The 22,186-nt window shown below is 42.2% G+C and overlaps 1 protein-coding gene across 2 annotated transcripts in view; it reads right to left on the bottom strand.

The window, feature by feature from the left end:
* Rprd1b (regulation of nuclear pre-mRNA domain containing 1B) overlaps positions 1 to 22,186 on the bottom strand; it is a 49,655-nt gene that overhangs the window by 4,233 nt on the left and 23,236 nt on the right. For both annotated transcript variants that reach the window (XM_076851836.1, XM_076851837.1), the window contains exons 5-6: positions 20,956 to 21,082; positions 15,257 to 15,432 (exon numbers count right to left, since the gene is read on the bottom strand). In XM_076851836.1, the coding sequence (XP_076707951.1) occupies positions 15,257 to 15,432; positions 20,956 to 21,082 (303 nt within the window). The remainder of the gene's footprint in view (positions 1 to 15,256; positions 15,433 to 20,955; positions 21,083 to 22,186) is intronic.

The raw sequence follows: 22,186 nt of genomic DNA, 5'->3' as shown, positions 1-22,186 counted from the left end.
TCCCAACATGGATTCATTTAATAAACCTCTCCTGAATGCTGAAGCAAAAAAGGGTAATAGGTATCATAACACTCGCCTCACCTCAAATTCTCTGCCCGAAACTGAGAAATGAAAGCCACCTAGACTCAGAGTCATCCACTCATGACAACCAAAGAGACTTCACTGGAAAGAGCTCACCAACAACCGTTTGAAAATCACCAACTTTCTTATGAGCTGAGGGATCAGAAACCAAGGCTTTTTACCCCTGGGGGATCATCAAACTAAAAACTTACCAAGTTCATCAGGTTGAAAGCAAAGGCAGATGACTGATCAGACACCACCTTAAGATTCATGTAGGCAATTAAAAACAAAAATCCCACCTGCTCCTGTTTGGAAGGAGAGAGTGTGTGTGTATATGGGGTTCCCTGTCATGCTTGGGCCAACAGTATACCCTAGACATTGCCAAAGAAATTCTACTTAAATTAAAGGAAATATATTCCACAAGAAAGCCTTCTCTTAGGCCACTCTCAAAGCAGTTGGATCCTGCCCACACCTCCTCCTGCCACAGGTTCCTCTTTTTACAGAAGTAATTTAAGAACAAGCACCCAGGCTCAGGAGGAAGGTTTCCCAGAGAAGGAGTGAGTGTGGCCTCATTGACAACCATGGAATCCATCAAGACCGTAAAAACAACCCAAAAAGATTCACAGACCAGGAGGCTTAAGCACCTCAGCAAGGGTGACTTGGTACATATACTGAATAGCCAAACACAGGTAGAGACAGCCTTTAGAACATGTACCTGCCCACCAGAGATGTTCGAAAGGCCTAGCTTACCGTCCCTAGGAAAGAAGGGCAGGTTAAAATTCACGGAAAGCCCTGAGCAGGTCAGGCTGTAGCTACAGGGATTCTGTAAGCCCTAAATAGACTCAGTAGTGACTACTCTGTGATCTCCCACCTCTTTTATTTTTTTAAATAGATTTAGGCTTTCCAAATAAAGTCAGCTATAAATATTGCCAGACTGCCAAAACACAAGAGTGAATTCAAGCAAAACTATCCTCCAAATACAACCTTGGCCTTTACTCCTTCTCCTTATGCTCCCTGAGTTGGGTCAGGCACTCCCTTGCTAGCTGCCTTTCTAGGTTATTCTCTTCAGTTATAAACAGGTAAAGGAGATAGAGCTCAGGAAAATCCAAGATTCTCTTGCCTTCTGGCAAAGTGTGGTCCGTGAGCTGTTGCTACAAGACTCCAAATGGTGCCTCAGCAACTCGTACTTTTTCAGAAGAAATCCAGACCTCTTCCCAAGATGCCACTAAAACCAACTTCATATGATGAGGCCATTTGGAGCCTTCTGCCTCCCTACAGCGTGCTGTGTCCCACAGCCTCTTTGGCACACCAAGTGCCACTTCTGTAGAGAAATGATGGCAAGGCGATCAAAGTTCCTTGTTTAGGAGGCCTTACGCTTATTTATAATGTTGGACTAAGCCTGTAATCTAACACTCACGACGCGCTGCCTGGTGCAGGATGGCGGTGCCGGGCTCCTGCCTGGCTGCTTCTCCCTGCACTCAGTGCACCCCAGCCACAGTTCGCACAGCTCCACCCCGCACCCTCATCTTCAGACACTTGCTTTCCAGTTAAGAGCAGACACAGCAAACCCAGGAGCCCTCTGCCTTTCCTTTCCTGCTCAGACTTAACTCAGACCAAGAGGTGAGGGCCGAGTGTACCTGCTCACCACGGACCTGCCCTAAGGAGCCCGGAAATAGGGAAGAGTCACATCAGACCTGCTGCTACTGCCCTGCTGCAGGATCCCCAAGCTGGGGGCAGGCACCTGTGATGAACTGCCCAGGTTTATCTGTCTGTCAAGAGATGTTTAAAATGTAGAATGTAAGGCCCAATGTGTAGTTCTGAGATAATGCCTAGGATTTAGCTCCTGGCAAAGCTTTAGAATTTTCACTTCACAGATTTTCTGAACTTGTAGGAGAAGATGTGTCTGGACATCCCTCTGCTTCCTGTGGATCCAGCTGACACGGTGAACTGATCATCTTGGAGCACCGAGACAGCTCACTGAGGGAACTAAGCTTACACATTCTTTGCCTTTTATGGTCAGAGCAGTAAGCCAGACCAACACACTGCAGATGAGCTCTGAGATAAGAGGGTTAGAAATGACAGGGGCTGACAGGGCAATGAACTCTCTACAGAATTTCACTTTCAAAACAAGCAATATCAAAAATATTTCCTCAAGCAATTCATGTAAGAAATACTGATCAAAATGTAAATCCTATCAAACTTATTCTCTTCCTTGCTAGGAAGTATTTACATAAGAAAAAAACACATTAGTAATAACATCATGGATGGGGTTTAACTTGGAAACTACTCTCCAGCATCCAGAATCAAGACTTGTATTTCCCTTTATCGTGCCCTGTTGTGCTGTTGGACATATGGTATATAAAAATCACCCCCTGCTCGGCTACCCCCAATTAACAGTCATAAAGGGTTATTATGCACGAAGCAGTTTATGAAGGCCCTGAATAAAGGTGACCTGCTATGCTGAATCTGAGTAGAAGAAGTGCTTCATTGCATGGAGCTTGAGAGTCAGCCAAAGAAGCTGATGGTCATTGGAGTAACCCTCCAGCCAGCCTGGAGCTTACCCACTGCCATGAAGGTCCACAGGACCACACTTACAGATCTTGGTCTCTACTTAAACAATTTCATTTGTTCATTCATTCATTCACTTACTCTTTAGAAAATACAACATATAAATTGTATTTGGATTGGTAATAAGAATGCTACTATTTTCTTCAGAGATCAATGTGGGAACAAAACCCATCACTGACCTGGCAACCTCTTTCAGCCAGCTCCATGCTCCCATGACTTAGTGGCAGCTGTGACATTTCAAACTGATACATTCTGGGATGTCACAGCAGGCTTAGAACTGCTGAATAAGACACTGTGGAAGATACAAGGAAAAGAAGAAATTGTGGCCTCTCAGCTCCATGACCAAAACACACTAAGAATTTCCCAAAAGGAAAAAATGACAAAATAGCTAGAATTAGAGGAACATTCTCAGAGCACTTCAACCATCCATCAGAGTCGATGCAAATGGACTTTGTCAACTCGGAATAGCACCACAAAGTGTTTTCAGGGTACTTCTTCCCTCCCAGAGGCCCCTCTACACCAGAGGCAATTAAGACAGATTTGACTGTCATAACAAAAACCCCAATATGACAGGGATTGGCAAAAGCAAGGGAGGAATAAAAAGTTATATTTCCACACACAGACTAATACAAATGAAACAAACTGAAGTAAAAGCAATTTTAGGGCCAGGCAATTTTTCAAGCATTAATGTAATCATAAACCTAAATACATACAATGCCACAGATGTCTATAAAATGACTTAAAAATACTTATCTACAAAGAACAACAAGGCTTATTACAAATTACTCAGTGGGGTCTCTCATTAGATAAAACCAAAATGCTAAAGACAATCTATAAGTTTTTTCCTCTAAAATTAACCATCAAAAAGGTATGGTTTGTTCAAGATCCTCCACAAACTGGCTTTCTCAGGGATCATTTTAATGGAGAGCTGGTCATTGATGCTCTGCAAACATCAAAGGCACAGACCATTCACACCATCTCTCCCTTTGGGCTGAATACTGGGAGTCAAAAATCCTGAAGAGCAGTTGAGAACAGAGTAGAAATGAAGAACTTTTCACACAAAATCACCTTCTCTGATGCTCACTGTGACTCTACTTGCTCGCGGGTCTACCCAAGCAGTCTAGAGTTTACTCCTCTGCATTTGGATATAACTCTCTCCATAAGCAATAAAAAGACCAATTCCCTTCCATCAGCAAACTAAAAAAGAAGGAAAATCCATGTTTCCCACCTCCAAAAGCCTGAGTACATCACATCCCTCCCACTGGAGGGAGGTGGCTGTGGCAAAATAGAAAAAACTCTGGTGAGTCAGAAAACCCAAGTCTGAGTCCTATTCTGTCACTGCCTGTGGTGTGACCTGGCATAGAATGGGAACAATGCCTGTGCTTCAGGGTGGGCCCCAGGCTGGGCTGAGGCCAGCACCTGCTAGGTGTTCAGTGTGAATTAACAGACCTAAGGGGGAGAGAACGATTGGCCTGCTCATATCCTAGTATTTCATGAGCAACACTTTATCTTCCTCATTTATAGGTTAAGATGAGATATGCAGAACAGAATAAAAAAGTATTGTTAGTGAAATGCAAAATCCTTTCAACCAAACATCTGAGTATGTCCTTAAAATTTAGACATTAACTACAAGCTTCCTTAAGAAGAGAAAGGTCCTTTGGCACCTTTCTTCTTTAAAGGTCAAGTGTCCAGGCCAGAAAATAAGTCCCAGAATTTTTAAACTAGGTGGCATCATAGTCCAAATCCATCCAGCTATAGGCCCAGAGAGAAAGGAATTTGTCTGCAGAGCAAGTCCAGACCTCAATGGGAACACCCCCAAAGTGGAAGGAGTCCCCATTGAAGTATACTATGGCCTTGCCCAAAGATGAACTGAGCTGCCACTGTGCCTGCCACCCTGAAACCAGAGTGCTGGGCTAAGTATCAGGAGAGGACTGGGCACACAAGAGTGACTACGCAGACAGACACATGCAGGGGGACAATCAAACCACCCAGAAGCGGATCACAGACGGTGTGAGGCTGAGGAAGAGAGCTGAGACAGCACATATGAGGGGCGGGCACACCGGCTGTAAGGGGTGGGGGTCTGTGGGAAGACTTTCCTTTGCAAATATTGTGTGACTTAAGACATAAAAGATGAACAGAAATTAACTAGGTAAAGATAAACGGGAGGAGCACTCTAGGCAGGTAGAGAGAAAGGCGTCCATAAAGCCCAAGACTGAAGCAGCAACATGGACAACACCACAGGACACAGCAAGAGACCCTGCTGAGGAGCTGCCAGGGGCCAGGCAGGGGTGGGGACGGGAGAGGGGCAAGGAGTTGGGTTCATATTTTAGGAGCAAAGAGAAGCCATTTAAATGTATAAGCAGGGGAATGACAAATTCTAAGCTGTATTTTCAAATCATCACAGGGGTGCCATGGGAAGGCATCGTGGGGCCTAAGAGCAAACAGATGGATCAATAATGAGGCCAGGCGGAAGCGCGAAAGGGAGGGGCGGGGATGCGTGAGTTTGAACTAAAGTCTAGGTAGAAGTGGAGACAGAGTCAAGAAAAACCAAGTGGAGAAAAATTGCAATGGCCTGGTGACTAACCAGCTGTGGAAGACAGGGATGGGAGGGCAATCCGGCACAGGTGCAGCCGAGGAACTGAGGGGGCTGGAACAAGAGGAGGCTGACATGACCCATCAGAGTGGGAACAATCAGGGAGGAACACTGGGTGGGGTCTAGGGTCTGGTTCTGATGACTAGCAATGCCACTCTCTGAGAGGTTAAGAAGAGGAAAGGACCGGAAGACAATAGTCTGTCTTGGCCATACAATTGGAAGTGTCTGGGCTAGTGACGTCATCAGCTCATAGGTGGTAACTGAATCCACTGTAAGTGTGATCACTCAAGGAAAAGGTCCAGCATGAGAAAAAGGCGAAGGGCATATGTGTGCAGGACTGAGAAGAGAAAAGCTTCCTGAAGCATAAAACAAGTCGACCAGAACAGCAACAGGTCTGCAGAGACTAGAGAAGGAAAACGGGAAGGTGTTAAAAAAACAAAAACATCAAAAAAAACTCCACACAGTATTAAATGCTACTGAGCGGGGCCAAAATGAGAGAGAACAGAAGACAGAGACTGAGGATGTCTTTGGGGTTTTGAGATTAGACTGCTGGATGGGGGGCTGCCCACGCTGCTTCAGAGGACTGAAGATACGCACGCCAAGCTGTGACGCACAAGGGCAAAGGGAAGTGGTGTGGTTGGAAAGGGACAGTAGAGTGGAAGATGTGCTCATCTTTTCAACATTAGAGTGGCAAGACAGACTTCGTGCCAAGGACACCCTCAAGCAGCCTGCTGGAGGCTTTTTCCACAAATAAGAAAGTCAACTGGCCCTAAAGGTCCTGCACACCAAGGATAGGTGGAAATTAAGGACTTCAGGTGAGGGTGCGGGAAGCTGTTGCCCAACATGAAAGTAAAGTTGTTATTTTATAAAAAGAAAAAAATCACATCAATGATAAAAGGCCACAGGGACCAATAGGCGCCAGTGGAGAAATCCAGGAAAGGCCTGGCACAGGCACCGAGGGTCTCATTGTGGAACTACCATCGGGGTCAGCGGCTTCTTTATGCAAATGACTTCTAGTAAGTCTCTGCCCCACAGAAGAGAAAAGCTGTGAATGAAATAAAAGGCCTTGGAAAGCACCTGACACCTCACTCCAGGCATCGTGGAGAAGTGGGTGTATCATCCAAAACCACTGTCCAAGTCCCAAAAAGGTTCAGAAGACTGCTGGTAAATTATGTTGAGCTGAAATTTGCAAAGTTATTGTGCTTGAAATTCTCAAAGCAGCTAATGACTGAATTAAGCAGAGCTTTTCATCAAGATGTTTAAAGATGAAGAACCTAAATAAGGAATAGAATAAATAAGGAGGCGGGCAAAACTATAGCAGCAGTTGACTGGTGCCATCTTTTCCTTCTTCTTTTTGGTACCTGGGAATGAACCCAGGGGAGTTTACCACTAAGCCACATTTCCCAGTTTCAGTCCTTTTTATTTTTTTTAAGACAGGGTCTCACTAAATTGCTGAGGCTGGCCTTAAATTTGTGATCCTCCTGCCTCAGCCTCCCGAGTCATTGGGTTTATAGGATTGTGCTACTGTCTCTGGCTGGTACCATCCTTTTTACATGAAGCCTTCCAGAGTTTTGGGGGCTCATGGATTTTGACTGTACAGGTTTCGTTTTGACTTCTGATAATAAAGGACATTTCTGCCCTAATCACAGAAAGATGTTTCTGATCTTATTTCAAGTCCTACATTTTTATATACAGAAAAAGAGATGTAACTTCCAAGATTGCAAAGGATCCCGTCCGTCCATCAATTTCACTTTCTCCAAAATCCCTACTTGAAGTGGGAGAAGACCCACCTTAATGATAGGAGGAACATTCATAAAGGTCTTTGCTCAAAATAACACTGGGTCAAACAGACAGTTAGCTACTGGAGTTCAAATTTCTGTAATCTGAACCCTCCTCTCAAAATTATGCTCACTCAAGTCAATGTTATAATAAGTATCTGCTATTTTCCCACAGCTGTCTCAAATGTAAACAACATCATTTAAAAGCCAGAAGAAAGCCCCATTTGTGTAATTAACTATTCAATATTTACTCCTTCATAAAACAAAGACTTAACTTGGAAAGAGCTATATATGAAAGCTTGATGAAATCCTAGAATGCTTTGAAAAAGAATGAGCCCTCTTGAGGCAGGAATGCACACTGGTAGCAAAGACCCTGAAATGCACACAAACTTCAGTGGACATAAAGACAAGCAGACATCTGCACATCACAACCAGTTCTGGAAATGACCCGAAGATTAGCCCAAAGACAGGAGCTTAAGGCAGAGATGCTCAAAACGATTACTGAGTATCCAGCCACAGGCATGTAAGCAGCCATTAAATATGTTTACAAAGTTTTTGTTAACAAGGGAAAATAATTACATTAAGTAAAATAAATGGAAAACTATCTGCACATTCTAATTTTAGAGGAAAAAATAAAGGAAATATATCAAAAATAGTCACTAGAGCTAGGTGCAGTGGCACACGCCTATAATCCTAGTGGCTTAGGAGGCTGAGGCAGGAGGATTGTGAGTTCAAAGCCAGCCTTAGCAAAAGCTGGGTGCTAACTAAGCAACTCAGAATGCAAAAAAAAGGGCTGGGGATGTGGCTCAGTGCCTCTGAATTCAATCCCTGGTACCCTCACCCAAGACAGTCACCAGATTGTGAAAGAAATCATGATAGTTTTTTTAAAAATATTTATTTGCTAACTTTCTTTTGATGAAACAACTGAGTGTTAGGTGAATATGATCAAGGGCCCAGATGTTTTACTTGTATATGTACTTTTGCACTAATACACTAATATACTCAGTAAGAGGTGTTCCAGGAAGCAGGGATTAATGCTGCCTACATTGGGCTAGAGGTGTAGCTCCAGGTACACAGCTTGCCAAGCATGCACAAGGCTCTGGGTTTGATCCCTAGCAGTCTCAAAAAAAAAAAAAAAAGAAAAGAAAAAGAAAAGGGGGGTTGTGTTATAGATATGAAAACAATACAGATATGAAAACAGAGCTTTGAAACCATGTCACTTTTTCATTGTGAAGTCTCAAGTACTGGCAAACCATGTCATTAGGTCATCAAGTATATGAAGTACATTATAATGTGGTTTTTCTTACTCCTGGAGTGAAAAGAAATATCCCAAATTTCATACCGTAATAAAGAGCATACACACACACCCTGATACATAAAACCTTCAGATATAAATCTGGAGGGACCAAAATGAATAGAAGGAATCTAAGGATCGAATATAAAGCTGCTAAACTTCCTATCACAGAACCAATGCATCAACTCAAAAAAGTCCCCACACACTGAAAGGAAGTCTGAGGGAAAAAAAGACCCCCCACAATTGTGTAAGGGATAAAAAGACACAGAGAGCAAGCCACAGCCTGCTGCATGGGAGAGGAGTGGAGTACAGGCCCCTCCCACCATCGCCAGATAGGTGTGAGCAGATCAACCTGATCCTACAGCTGCCCCGGATGCTGAAAGTGCTGTTGGTCCAGCAGGGAGCACTGGGTGCTAAACAACAGTAGTGTGAAGGCCTAGGGGCAGTGTGCTGGTGCTACTAGGGCCTCTCAGGCCCCAGGAAACACAGTGGATGATCACTGCAGTTGGCAGATTCCAGTATTGGTCCTTGCTGACTTTCTTTGTGACCTTGAGCAGCTCACATAAACCCTGAGCTTAGTTTTCTTATCTAACATGAAGATTAGACCACCTGCTTTCATCTGCATCTACTCTAAGAGACAATGAGATAGTGGCTCTGATCATCATGGGGGAGAGAACTGACTCTAAAGTTAACAAAAAGGAGCTCTCTCTCTCCACCTACTGCCTGTCCCATTATTGAAACAAATGCTTCTAACCATCTGCACCCTGCAGGGAGGTGGGGGATGCTGCCAAAAACAACAGACGGCCATCAGTTTGGTTTAGTACCCCATCAGCTGCAGCCAAAGAATTTCTCAAGTTGTAATAACCACAATGCAAACAAAATATGAAGAGTCACAAGGCAGCGCTGGATTCTAGATCACTCCCCACTTCCCAGCTGCTCTGTCAGAAGCAAAGACTCTACTCTGAGTATTCATTACAGCCAAGTGGGAGGTGCCAAGCTGGGGAGAAAGAGCAGCAGCCCTAAGTTCACTGAGGCCCACCCAGCCACCAACATCAGAGCAAGAGATGTCACTGGCACAGCTGGAGGGCAGGCCTCTGTAGCAGAGTGGACTCTCTCACACTTACAGAGATCACTCTGGAATGCTTTCACACAGCCATTTTAATCTCCCTACCTAAGATGTCATTTCTCTACAAGAAGATTCTTGGGAATTGCTTAATTGATTCAACTTTGGCTACTCCTCTTCGCAGGATATTTTCCTGCTGTTTATTTCATTGAGTCAAGTTTAAACTAAACAATACAAACCTGATGGAAAGTAACCAGATGTCTGGCCTGAATTCTAACATCTCCTCTGGGTCTGAGCTGCTTCACCAATTCAGAAATCAAGCACACGATCTCTCAGGTTCCTTACAACTCCAATAATTCTGCAAACAACTTCTCTCACTCCTATTCAAGGCCTCTGTGTCCAGGAGAGAATTAGCACTGACTACTGCAAGGCCACCCTACTGCCCTTGATCTGTGGTCACTGATACTTATGGCATCCAGATAAGGCCTTTATGTCAAATGCACCAGTAAGGGACACCCCAGGACGCTTCTGAAAATCCTGTAGCAGACTTAAATAAATGGAAAGACATCTCTTATTCATGGATTGAAAGACATAAGATTATTAAAAGGGCAATACTTCCCCAAATGATTTACAGTTCCTATATTAAAATTAAATATACAATCCCTATATTAAAATAATTAAAATATACAATCCCTATATTAAAGTAATTGGAATATACAATCCCTATATTAAAATTCCAATGGCCCTTTTGGTTCTCTTCAAAAATGGAAAAGCTGATGTTCATGTTTATATGGAATCACAAGAGATCCCAAGTAGCCAAAACAACACTGAAAAGAACAAAGTATGGAGATTTGATTTAAAACTTGCTACAAAGCTATAGTGCAGCTATTGTAGAAAACAGGTTCCTCAAAAAGTTAAATATATGATCCAGGGACTCCACTACTAGATACACATGCCCAAGAAAAATGAAAACATATCCATACAAAAACTTGTACATAACTGTGTACAACAGCAATATTCCTAATAACCAAAAAATAGAAGGAATTCAAATGTCTAAGATGGAATGTGTCAGATACATGTAACAATTGATTCTTACTCTAATAATAATTATTAATCAGCCATAAATAGGAATGAAGTACTAATACATGCTATACCATGAATAAAATTAAAACATCACACTAAATGAAAGAAGCCACACAGAATTAGATAAAATATCCAGGACAGGCAAATCCATCAAGACAGAAAGTGGTTGCCAGCAGCTGGGAGAAGTGAGGCATGAGGAGTTACTGCTTAATGGAATGGGGTTTTCATCTGGGGTGATAAAAGTGTTTTGGAACTTTACAGTTGGTAGTTGCACAGTATTGTAAACGTGCAAAATGCCAATGAAATCAACATTCTTTAAAATGGCTAATTTCATATACATTTCATCTCAACCAACAAATGTGCTGCTACATTACCCAGAGCTCTTCCCTGTGTGGCACGTAACCTATGTGCCTGACTGTGCAGCATGTGTACTACAGAAAGGATGCCCCCTTCCAGTTCTAGACCACTGACAGATGCAAGACCTAAATACAAAGAACTGATGTTGAGGAGGTAAAATTGCAGGTACCTGTTTTCATCTTTAATGCTTGTACAAATAGGTCTCTTTCTCATACACACATACACAAACTCTTTCTTATTCTGATGGCTCCGATGAATATACCCCTATCATGCTTTACCCAAAAAGACAAGATAGGAAGTCTCTCCAATCTAGTCAGAATAAGGCTTGTGGGCTTTAAAAGTCACTTGTGGTAACAGACCCGACAACAACAAACCTTTCCTTCTCCTAAGCAGTGACATTTCGAGGTTTTTCTGGCATCTTTGACCTCTACCTTTTTTAATGGACACTTTTTCAGAGCTTCACATTCCTTAGCCTCAGCTCTGGGTGGCCACACACACTTGCTTCCACGTGCCTCCATTTCTAAGTTTCCTCACGTTCATGACAAAGCATTGCAAACCTTCAGCTTTCCCTCTAACCTTGCCTACAATTTAAGGGAAGGCAGTAGGCCAATGTCAACCATGACACCCAGAGGCAGGAGAGGAGGGTCTAAAAAATTATCAGCTCAAAATGAACCATGATTCTACTTAAAGGAAAGAAGTAGCACAAAGAAGAAAACCCAGAGGAATTTCTATCAAACAGCCACTTTTCTTTCCTAACATGGTCTTTACAACCAAAAATTAGATCAGATATGTTAAAACCACTCAATGTAACCTAAAAATAACTTTTTCTTTATTGGAAAAGTCACAACAAATGATGGATTTCAGTCATAGAGCAAGTATTTATTGAGGAACAAATATGTTCCTGGCACTATGAGAGCAGTCAAAGAGCACACAGTCTAGCATACTTTGGAAGCCTTGCTGAAGGCATATGGTATTCAGGAGCAGCCCATGCATTTGAAAATTCACCTAAACATCCCATCAAATTAAAATATTCTTAGCATTTTTCTTGGTCTGTTTTAATTAAGACACAACGAGGTAGAATATTCTCCTTCCTTATAACACTTCTCATATTCTGTGTTATGGCCTTGTTTGCTGCAGTGTCCCCTAGTGGGACAGGGCTTTGAGCAGAGGAGTACAGCTTGCTCCTATGCTTGCCCTGGACTGAAGTGTGGGGGTGGGTAGAGAGATGACTATATCTCAGTTATCAACAGATTTCCAGACCCTTAATATAGTGCCTAGCAAATAGTAGGTGCTCAATAAGTTCCTACTGAATATATAAATTAATAAACCACGGTTTCTTGTGGCATGAAAAGGACTATTACCTCATCTTATAGGCCCAGAATTATCACTGCCATTTAAGCACACAGATTCTTGACTAACAGGCGCTGCTGACTCTATGAAAGCACATGCAGCCCCTTAAAGACAGAGACCCTGGTTCCTGCTGGCATCTCCAGCACCTTCTTCCCTCACCTTGTCTTTATCTTTCTTCACAAACCTAACTTGACCAGTCCAGAGGCTCCCCTTTATAAATATAATTCCTTTCTAACAATTGCTATTTCCTTTTACAAGAAAAGTTTTAATGCCTGACAGGATGTCTGAATTTACCTTCAGCCACAATCAGAATTGTTACTTGTATTCTTAATTTCACTACAAATAATCCGTTGGTTTTGGTTTTATATTCACCTAGGCTGTTTATACCAGAATATGATTTCCTTGAAACATAATCTCTTCCTTTGAGCCCTAACTGCCCCTCCTAGATCCTAGGCTCTGAATCAGCATATTCTCTACCTTGAAGTTTAGGACTCACTAAATATCTAGCACAATATTTTCAAGTGAGAGCAAAAAAGAGATGCTTATTACATGAAACAGGATATAAACTTAAAAGAAAATACAAAACAAGTCCAAGTGTTAACAAATTAGAACTTCTGGGGGAAAAAGCATGCCAAATGAATTGTTTTTCCAAAGAATTCCATGTATTTACATACGGAGGGCAATGAAAGGATTAAAAAGAAAAGATTTAATTCATTAGTTTTAAAATAAGAACTGGCTGTGTTACAAAAATAAAGGTTAAAAAAACAGATATATCTTATGTACTCTCCCCATCAATAAGAGATTTTGGAGGATTTGGAGAAATTCAGAGTATTAATGCTTCTTTCAAGTTGCATGTCAGGTTTCACCATCACTTCAAGGATGTATAGAATAAAACCAGTCTATTATAAACATATAAGAGAGAATCTCAGCTTCTGCAGGGCAGGCTGTTCATGATTTTAGTAAGCATAGACAAAGAACCACCAGCTCTTGCCGTCTTGTAGTTTAGCTAGTCATTTGCACATTTCACTCTGTTTTTACTATGGCTCTGCTCAAGTGGCTGAGAGACAGTTTGGTAGGAGAACTCTTAATTCAGACTCTGTGCTTTGCAGTGCTGGGACCTTCCTGTTCTGTTAAAGGACCAGGATTCCAATGTCATTCCACAGCATGAACTAGCAGAGGGACGTGGGCTAAAAGGCTACAGAACAGACCCAAATCTCTGATCCATTTCTGTGTCTCACATGATACCCATCAAACCACTGGTTCTTCAGAAACCAAAATGATTCCCCAAGAAGTCGACAGGAAAGTGCCCCTATGTGTTGAGAGTAGGGGGTGGGGGCAGGGGGGTAGAACAAAGAGTTAACTAGCTCTACCAACAGTCTCCTTCTCAAAGACTCTGTCCTCTATGGTAGCTTGCCATGTTCCACCCAATAACAGCTGCTCATGATAATCAATGTCTGACAGATCAGAGAAAGCCCTTAATGTGTCGCCAAGGGGCAGTTCAACAGATGGCATGGTGACTTACAACCAGAATCATTAATTACACTCTCTGATTAGTCCCAGGGCACAGTGCTGAAAATGCTTTCTCAGTGAAAGATGAGCATTTCAGATAAATGACCGTCTGGTACTGCCTGCAAAACTCCCTTTAGGATTTCTGGTCAGAGCCAATTTCTACATTTTTACAGTTGTTTCCCACCTTCCATGTTCAGGTTGGCTAGGGATATGGAGTCCCCACCACCACCAGCCATCTCAGCTCCCACAAGCACTGCAGGTAAGGATATGGTGAAAAGTGCCACCACTCATTCCCCTCTCAAGCCAGCTGACTGTGGGTTAAGAAATATAGTCAGCACTAGCTCTATGTCCCCTCCCTGAGTGCCAGGGAACATGAAGGGGTGGGCTGGCTTTCCTTCTCCCTCATCTCCTGAGTGGGCTCTCAGAATATAATGTGACTGGTTTTCCAAATCAGAACTGTCCTCCCTTCACAGAACCATTGTTCCCAGCTCTTTTCTATGTATCTTAAAAAGAGAAAAGTAGACACTCCTAACAGAAAGGAGGCCTAGCAGCTTAAGGCAACAAAATAATCCCCAAATGTCCACACTGCTGACTCTGTTAAGTACTGTGTACTTAATTAAGAAGCCAAATAAGTGCACGGTGAGGAAACGCTTCTCAACTTGCTCTCGAGGACACTCAGACTTATGCCCTTGGCCCAGGATAGAAATGAGTTCCTTTTTGACAGTTTGAGAATCTAGCTCCAGATACATTACAGAAGCCAGGTGTAATTACTGTGGCACGCCTGTAATCCCTGTGATACAGGAGGCTGAGGCAGGAGGATTGCAAGTTTGAGACCAGTCTTGGCAACTTAGAGACCCTGTCTCAAAATAAAAGGGTCTAGGGATGTAGCTCAGTGGTAGAGCATCCCTGGTTCCAATCTTTAGTACCATAAAAACTAAAAACCAAACCAAACAAAAAATTACTGTGAAATTTTAGAACTGACATAGACAGAGCATGGAAGCAGATAATGTATTTGCCTTAGAAGAGATATGAGAAATAAACCCCAAAATGACCCAAAATTAAAAAAAAAATTAAAGCATTTCCTAAATATCACCAAATAAATATTCTTTGATCTTGCTGACTATTTCTGTACTTTGATTTTTTTTTTTTTTTTAAATGAGGTTAAACTAAAGTAATATTAAGGTCCTAATGCTGTCATGAAGAGTTCATTGTTTTTTATAATCCAATTAGTTCTTTCCTGGACACATGAAAACATGACTTTGATTTTTAAGTAGGCTCAAATAATGGATGTTCCCATCATTTTTTTTTTCCTGGTTATCTTAGGGATTAAACCCAGGGGTGCTATACCCCCAGCCCTTTTTAATTTTTATTTAGAAGCAGGGGCTTGCTAAGTTGCCCAGGCTAGCCTTGAACTTGTGATCCTCCCGCCTCAGTCTCCCAAGTAGCTAGGATTACAGGCATGTGCCACAGCACCTAGCCATCTTACAAATTTTTAAAAGATAAAAATGTTAACTAAGACATTTAAAAAAAAAAAAAGAAAAACACCCTCCCTACAGGAAGGGAGCCTCAGGCAGCCTGGGTCTGCTTTGCAATGTACTCACTTCTAGCTTTTTCTCCTTTTCTGACAACACGTCTTTCTGGTTCTGGGTGTACTCCACAAGCATCCGAGCCAGCTGGCGCCTGTCTTCCAGTTCCGCCGCGAGGCGCCCGTTATATTCTGCTAGTAACAGACATGCTTCATCTACTGTTTTTGAAAGACGTTCAGCTGCCTCTTTGTCTGAGTAAAAATGAGACCAAAAAATAGAAACAATAGAAATCACACAGGTACAACTGCAAACATTTCTGAGGGGAGATTTGCAGTTTCTCTCCCATTATGGATTCCAAAAATAAGCCAGAACCTATGGACAAACAATGAGCTGGCTGGCAAGAAACCCAAAGGCTCTGTCTGACTCTGTCAACAAGACAGGACATTCCTGAATCACCTGAAGGGAGGCAACTGTACAGGGGAGAAATCTGGCAACGATGTTTGAACGCCCATTCTTGCAAAAGCTCTCTGAACAAAACAAGCAAAAATATAATTAAGGTCATCCATGAAATACTTTTTCCTCATCTGAGAAGTTCAAGGGCTTTTGCCTATGTTTTTCATTAAATATTCTTTTTATATCCCTCTGAAATTAAAAAAACACTCATTGTTTCAGTGTGGAAACAGACAAAATATTATCAATGAGAATTCAATATGTGGTCAGCTGAGAGGTTCAATGTCGTCAGCTGAGTTGGGCCTCAAAGTCAGATCTCTAAACCTACCTCTTCAACTATGAAAACCTGAAGCCTGAACTCTTTTCCTGCATTCAGCAAAATAAAGGTTCTGGTAAGGAGCAGAGGCTTTCAAATGTTTTTGAACATGACCCACCATAGAAATATATTTTATGTAAGTAAACACATAGAAAAATAAACATTTCATATGAAGTACTTACAATTACTTTGTGCCAAGTGTTCTTTCATTCTAGTCCGCTTTTTAAAAAGGGTTGGTCATTACCTACTGGACAGACCTCATGTCCAATAAATGGCTCCCAACCCATGCTTTGTGGAGGGGGAAGAAACAAACCTGTCCTGAGCAATAAGAAAGGGTATCTTTGGTAAGAAGTGGAACAGAGACTCAATGCAAGGAAATGAGAAGAAACAAAAGGAAGATTTGTATTTATAAAGAACTGCTGTAATTAATTATGTGTGGTGAGATTAGGACTTGAAATGTGTTACTTCTTATTCTTAAAAGACCTTTAAAGATCAAAACAGTAGGTAAATGCTTTGAAACAAAAAGCTCCAAACTCCAACAGTTCCATGAGACAACTAAAAAGTGAGTTCCTGGTGATACACATCTGTCACAGGCTGTCTGAGGTGAGAGACCTTGGCATTCTTTGGGTAACTGAGATTTAAGAATTTGTATCATCATATCTGTTTGGCAAACAGCATACATGCCTCCTTAACATGAATCTTGGGAGGTGAACTGGTGAGGCGTTCCCAACTGGGCCTGATGCCAAGATCAGACACTTCTACCTCCTCAGGGATAAGGAACAAAAGGAAGTTCTGGGTGAAGGGAAAGAGTGAGCAAAACAGGGCCCAAAGAAAGGGCCTCCATCAGGGAGAGCAGAGAGGATTAGGACTCTTCTTCCACATCAGTGAGGATGGTCTGGGAACAAGCTATTGAGGACAGCAGGCAGGCTAGTTTTAGCTTTATCATTGCTTGATTAACTGACTTTTTTTTTTTTCAGTGGTTAATTCATTAAGATGTTTTAGTGCCTGGGGAAAACAACAAGGAAATCACTCACTTTAAGATTTAAGATTTTTTAAAAAAATCAATTCTCACCCTCAAGAACTGCACAAAGGAAATAAATCATTTGCCCAAACAACTGCAACTCAGAAAAATAACTTTTTATTGTTTAAGGAGTCATAAAAAATTGTAGTCCAAATGTAGAAGCAAGATCTAGCTTCGGGGACTTACCTGTGACTGTGCTCTGGCACCCTGCCCTCCCTAACGAGCCAGATGAGCACTCGTGAGCCTCTGTGGCCACCCTCCACTTGTGCATGGACACCACATACCTCCCAAGCTGATGCGAAGACTGTGTGACAGTCCTGTATTTCCCTGCCTAATGGATTGCTCTCCCCTTTCTGAAGCATTACTATCAGCATATCAATGGACAGTGTGTGTTCCAGCCACTCTCCAGCCACTGCCCATTTCCCCAGTCCTCTTTCACAGAAAATTCAAAGGTTGTCTCTACCCCTGTAACTACCCACTCTCCTCCTACACCACTAAATCCACTCCAATCAGGACCCCCCCACCCCGTATTGTGGATGGAACCCAGGGGTGCCTTATCATTTAACTACATCCTCTTCCTTTTTGCTTTGTATTTTGGGACAGGGTCTTGCTAAGTAGCAGAGGCCGGCCTTAAACTTGCAACCCTTCCGCCTCAGCCTCCCGAACTGCTGGGATTACAGGTGTGCACTTCTGCAACTAGGCTTTAAAATCCATCAATCTTGTGTGTTCAATCTCTCAACCAGCCGAACAAATACCTGAGCTCTTACTGAGTGCAGTGGTTCTCAGAGACAGCAGGTGACAAAGAGGACAAAAGTCTGCCCTCCAGGTAGGAAGAGAAACAACACATAATACTGTATGCAGAGGGGAAAGAATGGGTCACTGGGGTGGGGCAGGGGATACAATTTTCAATAAGGTGGTCAGGGTAAGCTTCACTAAAGTGATATGCAAACAAAGGCCTGAAGGAAAGGGACACCAAGGAACAGCTAATAAAAGGCTCTGAGAGGGGAGGGTACCTGGGAAGGAGCCCAGAGGACTGCCTTGCCACAAGACAATAGGTCCAGACTGTGGGGCAATGAAAGCCTCCGGCTCCTACAGTAAGTGATGAGCAGAATCCTTGGGATTTTCTGAGCAGAGGGTGACACGATTCGACTTTTGTTTAAGAGGACCATTCTGGTTACTATGTTGAGAATGGGATGAAGGTCAAGGATGGAAGAAGTGAGAAGACTGGGAAGGAGGCTACTGCAATAATTCCAGTGAGGATGGTGGTGACTTGTGCCAGGTAGCAGGAGAGTCGCTGACAAGATATCAGGTACTGGTTTTGGTCCCAGTCAATGGGAATAAGGAGTGGGCCCCACTGAGATGTGAAGACCATGAGAGAAATAAGTTTCAGAGACCAGTTTGGGGCAGGTTAAGTTTAAAATGCCTATAAAGACATCTACTAAAACTGAGCAGGAGGTTGTATGTACAGGTCTCAAGTTCAAAGGGAAGGTCAACACTGGAGATGTAAATTAGGGGACATCAGTACGAAATTATCTAAATTCATGAGACTAAGTGAACAACTGCCAGTGAAACTAACTGCCAGAGGGCTAAGTACTTAACACTAGGTGAAAAGGAGAAGGGAAGAAACAAGCAAGGAGGAAAAGACTCAGTCAGAGGGAGGGGAGGAAAGCTAGAAGAAGATGGGGTCCTAAATGACTACTGCTGCTAAAACCAATTATTACCAGGACCCCTTCCTCCATCTCTAAAGCGCATTCCTGCAACCTCTATCTCCTCATCTGACTTCTACTTTCCCACCCTGTGATCGCATGGGGGCCCACCTGGATAACCCAGGACACTCTTCCCATCTGCAATGTCTTTTTTGCTACATGTGATAACATTCACAGGTTTTAGGGATTAGGTATCAGACATTTTGGGAGGACTATTAGTCTATCTACGAAACCAAGTAAAGAAAAGTATTTTCAGTAAGAGGAAACAATGCACTGGGCTGAATGCTACTGGGGAAAGTTAAGGTAAGGGCAGGGAATATACTACAGAACACGGCAACAAGGCAGGCATCACAACTCTGACAAGGGCAGGTTCAATGGAGTGGAATCAGAGGAAAATGGGAGGGCAGGACGTGGGGACAGCAGAAGCAATCCAGTCAGGGGGTTATGCTGAAAAGAGCAAAGAAATGAGGCAGTAACTAGAGAAAGATATGGGATCAAGGAAAACAACTTTCCCATGTCAGGGCTGGGATTGCGGCTCAGCGCACATTGGAGGCCCTGGGTTCGATCCTCAGCACCACATAAAAATAAATAAATAAAGATATTAAAAAAAAAAAAAAAAAAAAACTTTCCCATCTGGAAAAATACAAAATGTTATGGGGCTGAGGCTCTAGCTTGGTGGTAGAATGCATACTTAGCATACTGAAAGCCTGGGGTTCAGTTCAATCCCTAGTGCGCCCACACACAAACAGCTTTATGTTATTCAGAATGATCCAGTTGGGGGGTGGGGCATGAAGAAGAAAAATGGAACATGGGTGGTGCAATGTCCCTGAGTGAGTAAGGAGGAGCAGGTCTAACACACAGGGGGAGCAGCAGGTTTAGAAAACAGATGTTAATCCAGAGAAATAAGAGGAAATCGGCCTAGATGTGTAATTTACTTTTCCCAGCTATGTTCAGCTGCACAGGTGTAGGAATGGAGCAGATAAAGAGCTGGATTTAAGGATGTGACTGCCAGTGGGTAAGGGAAGAGGAAAATGAGGAGCTATTGTTTAATGAGTATAGAATTTCAGTTTCATAAGATGAAAATATTTCTGGAAACTGGTTGCACAGAAATGTAAAAATACATAACACTACTAAACTGTATACTTTTACATGAATTTTTATCATAATTAAAAATCGTAACAGGCTAAGGGTGCTGTCACCCCAGGGACTCAGGAGGCTGCAAGTTTGAGGCCAATCTTAGCAAAATAATGAGATCTGTCAATATATAAGGGTGCTGGGCAAGGTGGCATCAAAAGCTCAGGAGGCCGAGGCAGAAGGATCACAAGTTCAAAGCCAGCCTTAGCAACTTAGTGAGGCCCTAGGCAACTTAGTGAGACCTTGTCTCAAAATAAAATATAAAACAGGGACAGAGATTTGACTCAGTGGTTGAGTACCCCAGGTTCAATCCCTGACATCAAAATAAATAAATAAAAATTTTAAAAAGTTAAAATAAAAATTAAATGAAAAAGGCCAGGAATGGAACTCAGTGGTAGAGTGTCCTTGGGTTCAATCCCTGGTAGAGGGAGAAAATAAATAAATATTTAAAAAACCAAAATAGGCTAACAGTGCAACTCCATGATAGAGGACTTGCCTCACATGCAGGGTGTGACCCCAGCACTGGGACAAAAAGAATGAGGTGGGCCACGGAATAATAATTCTTTAAAAGTTGGAGTTAACCAGTTTAGGGGATTTTACAGTGAAAGAGGAAAGAACAGATCTGAAGGTGTGTGTGAGAGAGCACAAAGACTCTAAGCTGAGTACAGACAATGAGGACTGAAAGGCTAGAAGGAGGTGCAGGATCAACAGACCATGTGTCCTCCCAGCAAGGCTGAGTTGGTGGAGCTTGGGAAGCAGACCGAGGGAGTGCAAATGCTTCTCAAGTGACTCCAAAGGCCTCTGTGCTATGCTATGTGCTCTAAGCACATCTGGCCTTGAGGGTTTTCCACACTCTGTTCCATTTGCGTGGTGGAACTTTCTTCCCTCAGACAACACCTCCGTTTGGTACCTTATTTAGAGTGCCCACAGGTGTGGCATGCCAGAACTTCTGCAATAATTCTTGGAATCAGTACTATTTCAAGAGCTTCTTTGTTCAGCATGTGAGCTATTCACAAATCCCAAGGTAGCAGAGCACCCAGTATCACATGGAAAGTGACATACATATGTCCTAGGGTTTGATGCTCTATAGAGGGACTACACATAGGTTCCTCTTCTCTCCTCTTTCATCCACACTCCACTTTCTCACCTGTTATTTTTTCCAATAGAGAAACATCCTGCACTTCCTGAGGCAAAGAAGCAATTTTCTGTCGAACAGTAGCATCCCCTGATGCAGCATTTTCCAGATCCTGCAAAGCTTTGATCAGTTCCTCAGTCTATAAAAATAGAAACAACACTATAGTGTACAGACATATGAATTTTAAAGAAAATTAGCTGGAGTTAAGTTAGGTGAAGGCAAATTTTAAAAATGGTCATTTCTGGTCTTTTGAAAACGTAATTCTTAGTTCCAGAGCTTATACAGAAGTCAATGACAGTCTAAAAGAATGTACAAAATTAATTTTTCTAGTTCTCTAGTAGGACACAAATGAAATGTTGTAAAAAACTCTTTAAGGTATATATATATATCAACTGTTCAACAATTGTGCATTGACTCATCAAATTGAGTTTGCTTTACAAAATGATCACCACTCCTCAAATGAGTCAAACTCACTCATTATAAATAACAGTGAGAGGCAAAAAGAAAAGCAAACCGATATGTATTCTGTGTGTATTAAAAGGAGTTTATTAAATTGTCAGAAAAGAGAATACTGACAGGTAAGCCAGTCCATAATGACCTAAGAGTAGCTTACTCTGCACAGAGTACTAAATGACCACAAAGCTGATAATTCAGGTTGCTCTCTTTAAAGTTTTTGGATGCAAAGGTATGTCACCTAACGCCATTTCATTTAATCATTTTAACAAGACACAAGCCCATTTACATAAGCTTTGAATTCACCTACGTGTAATAAAAGCTGATTTAGACAAAATAAGAGGGGCATGGGCAAGACAGACCTGGATTCAAATTAAGACACTGGGCAAGTTACTAAAAATCGGTCATTTTGAGTCTCATTCTCAAGGGCTATAAAATAGATGAAATAAACCAACCAAAGAATTCATAAGCTGACTTTGTTTTATGAAAGCCCAAATAATGCAAACACATGGTTAAAGGCAACTCCCTCTTTTAACATTTAAATTGGCTATAGTATAAAAGTTTACTCTCAGCACACAGACTGTTCTAGATATGAACAAGCTGTTTACTTGCAAAACACCACAACAGAAGACTGGAGACCTGCCACAGCAGACTTTGGAATGTCTTTTAAACATATTATCTACCCCTTTCGCAACAATCTACTTTTTAATAATGTTTTTAAATTCTAGGAGTAAAATATCACATCCAAATACTTTAAAAAACATAAACTCGGTTTAAGAGTCACAGCAGG

This window comes from Callospermophilus lateralis, chromosome 3 (assembly GCF_048772815.1).
Source record: "Callospermophilus lateralis isolate mCalLat2 chromosome 3, mCalLat2.hap1, whole genome shotgun sequence".
NCBI lineage: Eukaryota > Metazoa > Chordata > Mammalia > Rodentia > Sciuridae > Callospermophilus > Callospermophilus lateralis.
Note: the sequence above shows the minus strand (reverse complement) of the source record. Positions and strands in the feature narration are given on the sequence as shown.